General features: G+C 43.3%; 2 protein-coding genes across 5 annotated transcripts; one reads left to right on the forward strand and one right to left on the reverse strand.

The window, feature by feature from the left end:
* Window positions 1–226: 226 nt before the first annotated feature.
* Window positions 227–4,321, reverse strand: FDXACB1 (ferredoxin-fold anticodon binding domain containing 1). 2 transcript variants are annotated; one of them, XM_059180377.1, is made up of 5 exons: window positions 4,052–4,321; window positions 3,683–3,839; window positions 2,372–2,575; window positions 2,026–2,184; window positions 227–1,662 (listed from the first exon to the last, which is right to left on the reverse strand). In XM_059180377.1, exons 1-5 carry the CDS (start codon window positions 4,221–4,223, stop codon window positions 480–482), a joined length of 1,875 nt encoding a protein of 624 aa, XP_059036360.1. In that variant the 5' UTR covers window positions 4,224–4,321; the 3' UTR covers window positions 227–479. The 2 variants fall into 2 exon arrangements, with proteins under 2 accessions (XP_059036360.1, XP_059036369.1); XM_059180386.1 differs by lacking the exon at window positions 2,026–2,184.
* A 12-nt stretch (window positions 4,322–4,333) lies between these two features.
* CFAP68 (cilia and flagella associated protein 68) lies at window positions 4,334–10,214 on the forward strand. 3 transcript variants are annotated; one of them, XM_059180423.1, is made up of 4 exons: window positions 4,344–4,700; window positions 6,846–7,076; window positions 7,519–7,585; window positions 8,040–10,214. In XM_059180423.1, the coding sequence occupies exons 1-4, from the start codon at window positions 4,659–4,661 to the stop codon at window positions 8,213–8,215; spliced, it is 516 nt and encodes a 171-aa protein (XP_059036406.1). In that variant the 5' UTR covers window positions 4,344–4,658; the 3' UTR covers window positions 8,216–10,214. The 3 variants fall into 3 exon arrangements, with proteins under 3 accessions (XP_059036415.1, XP_059036406.1, XP_059036396.1); XM_059180413.1 differs by lacking the exon at window positions 4,344–4,700 and adding an exon at window positions 5,570–6,085; XM_059180432.1 differs by lacking the exon at window positions 7,519–7,585 and having other exon boundaries at window positions 4,334–4,700; window positions 8,040–8,129.
* The last annotated feature ends 890 nt before the right edge of the window (window positions 10,215–11,104 follow it).

Consider the following 11,104-nt stretch of genomic DNA (forward strand, 5'->3'; position numbering starts at 1 on the left):
CATGAGTGAAGCATCTAAAGTACAAGATAATGTTTTGTTAGTGTTCCTAGTCATGACTCAGGAAAATTCGGTATAATATCAAAGGTTACCAATCACATTATAGTCTGTGAGTTTAAGTGATAGAGCCCCAAGTTCATTTAGCACCAACTAACATTGGCTAGAGTCACAAGGTAAAGATTTCACAAAAAAACACAGTCCAGAAAGGACTACAAGTTACAAATTGGTCTTTTCTTTTCTTTTTAAGATTTTATTTGAGAGAGAGAGAGAGAAAGTGCACACAAGCAGGGGGGAATGGGCAGAGGGAGAGAGAAGCAGACTCCCTGCTGAGCAGGGAGCCCGATGTGGGGCTCCATCCCAGGACCCTGAGACGATGACCTGAGCCGAAGGCAGAGGCTTAACCGACTGAGCCACCCAGGCGCCCCCAAATTGGTCTTTTTCATCTGCACCTGCACCCATACCCACAAGGTAAATTCACTAAACTACCGAGGTGTTACATGTAGTCTTTGCTGAATCTCCTTCCTAAACTGGGACTGCATTGATGCCACCTGCTGCTGAGTGAGGGCCTTGTCACATGTCTGGTAAGTCAATCTGTAGCAGAGACTGACCTGTTGAGTCTCTGGATGCTGAAAACTACTAAGGAATTGTATGGATATGACAGTGTCCTGGGACACTGCTCGGGCCACTGTGTGAAACTCTAGTTCATCAAATTCTTTCTTCTCATCTAACCAAAAACTAATATCATGCACATAGCATGGGGGATACAGGGAATAGCTTTTAAAGGATTCTATTTTCCCAGGAACAAAATGCTTCAGGAAACGGTGGTCAAAGGTCCACAACATCCTCCAGTCAGAGATACCCCAGACAAGCATGGCTAGTAGGTCCAAGTTCACAGACACAAACATAAAACACTGGTCCCTGTGCACAATGCTTGTAGCAGATGTAGTGACAGACCCAATAATGAGATCCTTGGCACAATCTGAGCCAAAATTATGAGACTTCACATTAATAATATAATCGTTTCCGTTTGGTTGAAAGACAAATTCCACTGAACTGCTCAGCTTAGAGTCCTCCAACCATGTCTGGTTCAGAAGGCTATCCAGAGTGTCCTTCAGGTGATCCAGTAGTGACTGAAGATAACTATCCTTCAGATTTTTATTAAACCCAAGGATAAATAAAGTCTCATGGAATGCTGGCATTGTGAAAGGCAAGATGCGGCACTTCCGAAAGACAGGTCCGCTGAGGACGTGCACAGAACCTGGGAGGAAGTCTGGTGCTTGGATGACAGCCTGAACATGAACTAGGAGAGAAGGTCTAAGGAAGAGCTTGGTTTGGCCACAGATTTCTTCATGAGTTTCTTGCTTGCTATCTCTTCCAGAATCCTTGAGAAGGCTAAATTCTGAAAATAACTCTAGGAAGTCTTCTATGTCTTGTGTTGTCCCACTAGTCAGGGACTCAGAATTTGAGTTATCTTCACAGAGACTAATCCAAAAGGCAGCTGACAAACAGTCACAGTTCCAGGAAGTGAGAACACTAGGGCTTCCCTCTGGCAGCAAAGGGAAGGAACACTTCAGCCTCTTCAAAGGGAAAGCTTTGCCCAATTCAGCAATGAGTTTCTCATTAATGGTTTTGACAGGATGACATGAAGGTGCTTCCAAGAAACCTCTGTTTAAACACACATAAAAATAACTTTTTAACTTCAAGTAATAAATGATTATAATGGATCTAGAATTAAAAGCACAAAGAATACAGAAAAGAATTATCCTTAAAGTGATCCTAAAAGCAAATTTAAAAAATTACCTACCAGAAACAGATATCATGTGTTTCAGAACTCTGACAGCCACCATTTGTATGATGTATCAGACAAATTTTAATTCTAAAAAGGCTTGTATAAGGCCAGACTGACAAGTATTCAGAGCACCAACATCGTTAACAATTTATATAGCATCCATTCAATACACGGTTGGCATCAAGCCAATCAGGATACAGCTAGAGACAGAAGTAATTTCTGGTAAAACAGCAGGTTACCTGTTCAACTTTCCTACAAGCGCTTCTGGTTCTGGAAAGGAAAACCACCGGTCACCCAGTTTGATCCTGAAGATTCTGGGTTGTGAACCTTCAAAGGGTAAGCTCCGAGTGAAGATATGGTTCAAAGCACCTTCTACATGAAAGGGCTTATCTTGACTCCTGGCAAAAGAGTCACCAAGTATGGAGTCTGTCATTTTCTTAATTAATTAATTTACTGTCATTATTTTTAAAAGCCAGTCTTTTTAGAGACTAAAGCAGGAAAGTGGTAGGGGAAAATTGGCCTCAGAGATTTTTTTCATTATTAGTGTAAGAGATGAAAAAGACTTAAATGTCTGTTATTACTCACCTATATCCAGTGCACTTGTACCCTGGCACAGCCTCACAGCCAAAGGGATGCACGTCACTTAAAATGAATCCCCCCAGAGCTGCCATGGCAACCACTTGCCAGCTGTTGTGCCATTCTCTCCTGGGCTTATCAGCAGGAGTCCCACCTTGTCCTCTGCACAACGCCACATGGACTTCTCCTTCATCTGCAAGAACATCCTTACAGCTGACATGGAGAGGAGCACATCAGCCATTTATCAGAAATAAGTTGAAGTTACCATAAGAAGAAATTTGTATATACCTACTTCGGGTGTGAAATAACTAAAATCCAATCGTATCTATTTATAAAGGTCTATAGATTTCAAACAGGCAGAGAAAGAAGTAAGAATGTAAATTCTGTGCTCAACTCATAACTGATACTACGGGCTGACCAGGGTATTATCTGGTTTTGTAACTGCATTGTTCATCTAATGTCATAGAAAGGTCAGTGCCTGCCAAGTTCCTATACATGATTCACTGACTGGGCTGTTCTTCCCAGTTTAGAAAGCTGTTCTTTTCACTCCCTTCCTATTAAAATTCTGTATTTCAAATACTAACTTAAAACCTTGGCTGTGTGAAAAGTTTCTTGACAACTATGGCCTCTAGAGACCTCCAAGAGTACCACGTGTTTTGGTATAATAGTGGAAAGCACTGGGTTTGTTTTTGTTTTTTTAAGATTTTATTTATTTATTTGACACAGAGAGACACAGCGAGAGAGGGAACACAAACAAGGGGAGTGGGAGAGGGAGAAGCAGGGTCTTCACTGAGCAGGGAGCCCCATGTGGGGCTGGATCCTGGCACCATAACCTGAGCAGAAGGCAGATGCCCAACAACTGGGCGACCCAGGTGCCCCTAAAGCACTCTTTTAAGTTCACATTAATTTGAGGTAGTTACTGTAAATATCCTCAGTTTATGGATAAAGAAGCAAAAGCAAGTAAGGACCAAATAAGCTTACCCCAAATCACACAACTATAAGTGGTAGGTAGGGATTTTGAATCCATGCTTTTAGCCATTAGATTATTCTGGCTACCATTATTCTGCATTATCCCAAATAGGTGAGTGAGCCTTCTTTGACACGCCCAAGAGCTTACACACTATTTGTACTTTATTTAACATTTAGGATTCTGCTTTCCCAACTAGACTGTGGGTTCCTCTGGAGCGTCATAGTCTCTCTCAACCTACCACAGTAACTTAAACACGTATGCCTTATTTCCCAAAACTAAAATGTGTGAGTGCAGAAACTATGTAATGTCGATCTTAAACATTTTACTTGTGAGTGGTCTCCTTTCCTCACCTCTGGAAAAACTTGGCAAGCAGTTCCCGGTTCTTAGCTACTCCAGCTTTTCGTCCACAGTGCGGAAAATTAAAATAAATTCGATCAAACTCTCTATGCTGCGGTTTGAAGGCGTCTGCCAGCTGGGTGCAGTCCACACCAAAACGCACCTCGGTACCTGGCACGAAATACAGACAGATGGGTGTCTCAAGACCTGAATCCCTCCCTGACTTGGACCGTGCAAGACAACCCCGGTCCAAGCCCACAGCCGGTTTTCGGGGAACCGGACGCTCCAAGGCAACCTACACTTCCCCTCCCTTTCCAGTTCGGGCCGCGCCAGTAGCGGGGCGGGGCGAGGGGGTTGCTGCGCGGAGGGGATGGCCTCGCTACCTCGCTCGAGCAGGCGCCGCAGATTCTCCCGGGCCACCGGATTCCCGGCCACGTCGGCCGAGCGCTGGAGGCAGGTGGCGGTTACACGGGTGCTCGCTTCCAGGGTCTCGCTCAGAGCGGCGGCGAAGGAGAAATTACCCTCCCCAACCAACAGGAGGCGCCGAGGGGCCATGGCCTCTACCAGCTCGTCTCTCGCGTCCTCGGAGGCGCCAGTTTCTTACGTCACTTCCTCCGTGGGGGACCCTGCGGACCTCTTCTTCCTGCGTCGCCGATTGATGATGCACCGACAGCGTCCAGTTGTCTTGAGCAACTGGTGCCGCGGCTTCAGAGGGGGAGATAGGCATGAGAGCGAACGCGAGACATCGATCACTCTTTCCCCTCACTCCTTCACACCTTCAGGAGTGTTAAAATAAACGCCTTTTTGCCCAACGGCGGCCGTGAGCGATTTCGTCACACCTGCATGAGGTCACAAGTAGTCACTACCGCACAGGGACAGACCCCGGGAGAGGCGAGTTCTGAGTGAAAGGAAAAGGGCGGGGCTGAAGTCGAGAGGTTGGGCTGTGTCCGGCTTGTTGCTGTCACAGAGGGTAGCCTCCTCTCGTCTGAAATGGCTACTGTCCATTGTCTCTGCTGCTCGGGATTTCTCCAGGTGCTTCTATCTCCTGCCCTTTATTCATTCAGGAAATACTGAGTGCCCGTTGTGTGGGAGGCCACTGTGAGGGAGGCCAAGTACATGGATGAATAAGATGTGGCCTGAACTTAAAGTGTGATGGAGACGGCACAGCAGAAGAGGCAATTCTGGTACAACGGGACGCGGTGCTATGAGGAGTCATTCAGGGTGCTGTAGGGCACAGAAGGATTTAGAACCTCACCAACTTCTGGGAGGAAGTGGAAAGATTCCCTAAATGAAGTGAACCTGAATTCTGGGGGACTCAGTCACTTACGAGTCTGCCTTCTGCTGAGGTCATGATCCCAGCTCTGCATCAGGCTCCTAGCTCAGCGAGGCGTCTGCTTCTCCCTTCCCTCTGCCTGCTGCTCCCCCTGCTTGTTCTCTCTCTCTCTCTCTCTCTCAAATAAATAAAATATTTTTAAAAAATAAGTCTAAGGGGGAAAGGGAGTGTACACCTGACCTGGGTAAAGATAAGTGAAGAGGCAGGAGGATCAGTATTTGCAAATACTTGGTGGAGAAACAGAAGAGTTGAGTTTGGCTGAAATGTAGTTGGAGGGAGAGTGGGTAACAGAGGAGAACAAAGACGTAAGCAGGAGCCAGGTCATATAGAACATCGTAAGCCATTTTAACAGCCTGAGTCTTATTGTAAAAGTGGCCAGCTTTTCAATAGGAAGATACCACAATTAGATTTTCATTTTCACATTATTCTTCTTTCCTATAGAAAAAGGATTGGAGAAGACCAAGGCTGATGGCACAGAGATCAGAGAGGCAACTGCACCAAGAATGTTGACAAAAGCTGGTAGTGATCTAAACGAAATTGGCAGTGGGGTTGGAGGGTAGTGGTCTAATTCAAAAATCAGTAAGACCTAGAGTTTGGATAGATATAAGGCACTGAAAGAGAATTCAGAGTTAAAGATAAGCTGCATGTTTTGGGCTTGGGCAACTTAGTGGATGGTGATGCCTGTCTTTACAGCCCCAAGGAAAGTGTCGCCTTGGTCTGCAGTGTGAGTACTAGGCTTGTCAGACTTTGCAGGAATTACTCTTTAGTCATCATGCTATTTGTTGACATCAGTGCACACATCTCTCTTCACAAAGGTACATGGTATGAGGGCTACAGTATTGACTTTAACCCTACCTGTGGAAAGGTGGCTAGGTGGGTGGTGACTTCCAAATCATGGCCTCCTGGCCATGGTGATCTGTGTGACCTACATTCCTCATTTGCTTGGAGAACGGGAAGGCCAAGATTGGTGATACCTCTTCCTTTAAAGAAAATGGAACAGCTGAATAATACTTTCTGTCACTTTCCCACAAATTCTTCAAACAACACAAGCCACTCAGCATCAAAATGCTCTTCTCCAGTGAAGGTATTGTCTTGCCCTCCAGCCAAGGGAGCACAGTCATTTTGGCCCAAAATAAAAATGGCTATGCATTTAATTCCTTACAAAAGATTGAAATTCAGACATTGGTCACCTGATATGTGCAAAGCACCATTTATTGGGAGAGCTGGCAGAAGGAGAAAGTATGGTAATAAGACACAGGGCCTGTCCTCAAGGGATGTCATACAGTTCAACATAGGAGATTCAACACGTACTTGAAGAATTCTAACATATGATAGAAAGCTAAAGGTATAAAGATTCCATGCTGTGTGAGACAAAGGAAAGAGAAGTTAACTTGGAAGATACCATGTAAGAAGTGGCATTTGAACTGAGTCCAGAAAGAAGGAAACTTATTTATTGACCCTTTGTTGTGTTATCTATTTATCCAACTTTCACTTTTCCCTATTCTCTTTGACTATAGCAATATCCTTAGTCCTTAAACTCCTACATCTCAAAATTTCCTGAACATATAACTAGCTTTCCATATAGTATTGGGGATATTAAAAGTTTTCCTGTCTTTTGGGGGGGGGCATTTACTGTACATAGCCATGTGCTACTTTTGATTGAGTAGATCAAAGGATTCATGGGCCAGGGGAGAAGAAACAGAACCACAGTTATATTGGGAAGAAAGCCTAGATCCTTAGTAAGATGGGCTAATGTGATACTTGGCCAAGGGTGAGAAAGGGACGAATGCCTTTTCTGTTCCCTAGTTTTTTCAACTAGATTTTCTGTTCTCACCTTTTGGCAGAGACAGCACCTTGCCTATTTCCTAGCAAACCCACACTATGGCAGCCTCATTAATGCAGATGGCCATGCCGAAGTATGGACAGATTGGAATGATACATCCAAGTTTTTCCAGTATGGATGGAGATGTACCACCAATGAGAATGCCTATTCAAACTGTACCCTGATGGGAAACTGGAACCAGGAAAGATATGACCTAAGGAATATTGTGAAGCCCAAACCCTTGCCTTCCCAGGTAATCTAACTTTCTCTTCTGGTTCCTTCCCTTAGCAAAAGAAATGCCACTGGCCATTTTAGAGGTAGGAATCTAATAACTTCCATGCTGAGACCTCTCGGGCTTCTCTGTTCAGTCTTTCACTGGACTGGCTGTCTTATTTTACTATCAAGTAGAATAGCAAAGTAGTAAAAGTATGAGCCGTACCCTTTTACATATATGTCTTCTGATTCAGGCTGCCTACCTAGACTTGTAATTTATCTGCATTTTTGCCCTTAAGTGTCTCCTAACAAACAAGTTAACAAAGGATATGAAAGTTAATAGAATGTAGACTAACAACATATAGACCTTTAGTTAATCCAAAATATGACAGAGTCTGTTAAAATTCATATCATTGTGTCCTTTATTTGCCAACATTAAGTGTAGACCCCTATATTTTTAACCGATTACTTTTTCTTTCCAGTTTGGACACTACTTTGAAACAACATATGATACGAGCTACAACAACAAAATGCCACTTTCAACTCATAGTAGGTGGACTGTTCTTTTCAATCTTTATATTCTCAGGTCGTAGCTCAGTGCCTGGAACATGGAAGGAGCTCAAATAGAAGAAAACTGAATGAGTGAATAAGTAAATGATTTTTCTCTATTTTTAAGATTTTATGTATTTATTTGACAGAGAGAGCATATGCACATGCAGGGGGTGCGGCAGGCAGGGGGAGAGGGAGAAGAAGCTTCCCCACAGAGCAGGGAGCCCAATGCAGGAGTTGATCCCAGGACCCAGGGATCATGACCTGAGCCAAAGGCAGACTCTTAACCAACTGAGCCATCCAGGTGCCCCTGATTTTTCTTTCTCAATTTTTACAGGACTCACTAGACTCGGAAATTTTACCTCAGAAGTAAGAGCAAGACCAGTCACTAAGGGTCCTTGTTCTTGACTGATTCCACTTGTCTTTCCTTCTCTTCTCTTCTCTCTTCCCTCAGGATTTAAGAGAGAGCCTCACTGGTTTCCAGGACATCAACCGGAACTGGATCCTCCTCGGTACAAATGCACAGAAAAGTCAACTTACATGACCAGCTACTCAGAGCCTCAAACTGGGCATCACTCCCCATATATGTGGAATCGTAGTAACTGCCAATTTCAGGGTCCACGGTTCTAAGAAAGAATAAGAACCTTCATTTTTCCAAAGTAAATTGTAGGACGGAGCATATTCTAAGCACAACTAAGAATCTAGCTGACTATAACAGTTTCACTCTCTGAATAAAGAAAGCACAGAAAAATATTCCCTACCCTCTTTTTTTGTTTTAATCAAAACTTAGATGTCAGATTTAAGTTAATATCTGCTCTTAGTTCTATATTACAAGGTTGTAGTAGGAGGAGATTAAAAGAATTAGTTCAAATCTGCTACTACTTTGCCCCTCCCTACCTTCCATCCAAGGTGGAACTCCAAAATCCAGCCTGAGTTCGGTTATCATTGGCTAGGTGCTTCCTGGATGTGAGCCTGGCAGTCACAGTCAGATATTGTAACTCTTTTGTGACCTTAATGAACATGCCCTCCTAGGACAAAAAAAAAGAGAAAAATAAGTTTTTATAATTATTATAGTGGATTTAAAACATAAAATTAGAGTAATATAATGAATTCCCATATACTACTACATACCTTCAACAATTTATGATTGATCTTAACTATCCCTACATAAGTTCTCTATTTCTTTAATTAATTTTGGAGCAGATCTCAGAAGTTAAACCCTTTCTTCTATAAAGATTTCAGTATATATCTTAAAAAGGGAAGGACTGTCAATTTTTTATTCACCCACAAAGACCATCAAGGAAACCTGTTTATCAAACAAAACTGAGTTATTAAACCTGTAGCAAGGAAGCACATCAACTTAATACAATCTTGGTGAGAATTCAGAAGGGGGATGTTGGGGCGCCTGGCTGACTCAGTTGGTTAAGCATCTGCCCTCAGCTCAGGTCATGATCCCAGGGTCCTGGGATGGAACCTCAGGTCATGATCTCAGGGGTCTGGGATTGAGCCCCCCCCCCCACCTCAGGCTCCCTGCTCCATGGGGAGTCTGCTTCTCCCTCTGCCCTTCCCCTGGCTTGTGCTTGCCCCCCCCCACCAATGAATAAATCTTTTGGGGGGAAAGGGGGAGATATGGGGCACCTGGGTCACTCAGTCAGTTGAGTGTCTGCCTTTCCTCTGCTCAGATCATCATCCCAGAGTTCTGGGATCAAGCCCCATATCGGACTCCCTGCTCATCAGGGAGCCTGCTGCTTCCTCTGCAGCTCCCCTGTGCTTGTGTTCCTTCTCTCACTCTCTCTCTGTCATAAATAAATACAATCTTTAAAAGGGGAGGGGGAACTAGGGTATTTTTAGAGATTTGGGGTAAGGGCTCTGTTGGTTTAAGTAGGGTCTTTCAAAGTGGGGAACTGGTAGGAATTGAGACAGGATTGGGAATAGTTGGGAATAGTTTGGGAGGAACAGTCTAAATTTTAACAGGTTTTTAAAATTTTTGTTTTAAGATTTTATTTATTTATTTGACAGAGAGAGTGAGAGAGGGAACACAAGCAGAGGGAGTGGAAGAAGGAGAAGCAGGCTTCCCACTGAGTAGAGAGCCCGATGCGGGGCTCCATCCCAGGACCCCCAGGATCATGACCTGAGCTAAAGGCAGATGCTTAACACCTGAGCCATCTAGGTGCCCCAACGGGTTTAAAGTTACCAATATTTTCCTTTTTTTATTTTCTCTCCTGTTTATTATGACAATATGATAGATGGGAGATGTTTCCCATGTATTTCCTCACAGACTTTCACTATTTTATGTTACAGACACAGATACGTGATTTATGTTGTGTATGATGTTAGGTAGTAACTGAGTTTCTTTTTTTTTTTTTTTTTTTCTGTATGACTATCCAGTTTTCCTAGCATTAATTATTGAAAACACTATTTTCTCCACTGCTCTTGAACACCATTTTTACTATAAATCAGCTGTCTGTGTACTTAGGCCTGTTTCCAGGCTCTCTAAAACATTCCATTGGTCTGTCATTACATATGTTATCTTAACACAATGCCTTAATTACCTCACTATTGTAATTATGATAATTTTGTAAATATTAATATCTAATAAATGAGATACTTTCACGTTGTTTTTCTTCAAGAGTGTCTTGAGCTATTTTTAACCAGTTGCCGTTTTATATAAATTTTGGGACCACCTTGTCCAGTTTCACAGAAAGATACCATTAGGGCATTGGTGGAAACAGCACTGCATTGTTAGATCAACTGCAGAGTTTGAGTGATTGGGACACCTGAATGACTCAGTCAGTTAAGCATCTAACTCTTGATTTCAGCTCAGGTCATGATCTCAGAGTCATGAGACTGAGCCCCACATCAGGCTCCGTGGTCAGCAGTGAGGCCCCCCTAGATGCTCTCTCCCTCTGCTCTGCCCACTCATGTGTACATGCGTGCTCTCTCTCAGGTAAATAAATAAATCTCTTTTAAAAAAGAATTTGAGTTAGGGGCGCCTGGGTGGCTCAGTGGGTTAAAGCCTCGCCTTCGGCTCAGGCCATGATCCCAGGGTTCTGGGATCAAGCCCCGCATCGGGCTCTCTGCTCTGCAGAGAGCCTGCTTCCTCCTCTCTCTCTCTCTGCCTGCCTCTCTGCCTACTTGTGATCTCTGTCTGTCAAATAAATAAATAAATAAAATCTTAAAAAAAAAAAAGAAATACAAACACTATTTTATTGGCACATATTTTAAGTTTACATGTTACATATCCTATTTTATTTCCTGTCTATCCAGGATATTTTTAAAATTGTAGTAAAACATATATAGCATAAACTTACCATTTTAATGATTTTTTTAAAAGATTTCTTTTTTAATTTTTAAGATTTTATTTGTTTATTTGGGAGGGGTTGAGGGAGAGGAGGGACAAGCAGATTCCACACTGAGCATAGAGCCCGAGGTGGGGCTCAATCCCACAACCCTGAAGTCACAACCTGAGCCAAAATCAAGAGTCAGTTGCCCAACTTGGGACTTGAGCTTACAACCCTG

The sequence above is a fragment of the Mustela lutreola genome, chromosome 1 (assembly GCF_030435805.1).
Source record: "Mustela lutreola isolate mMusLut2 chromosome 1, mMusLut2.pri, whole genome shotgun sequence".
Lineage (NCBI taxonomy): Eukaryota > Metazoa > Chordata > Mammalia > Carnivora > Mustelidae > Mustela > Mustela lutreola.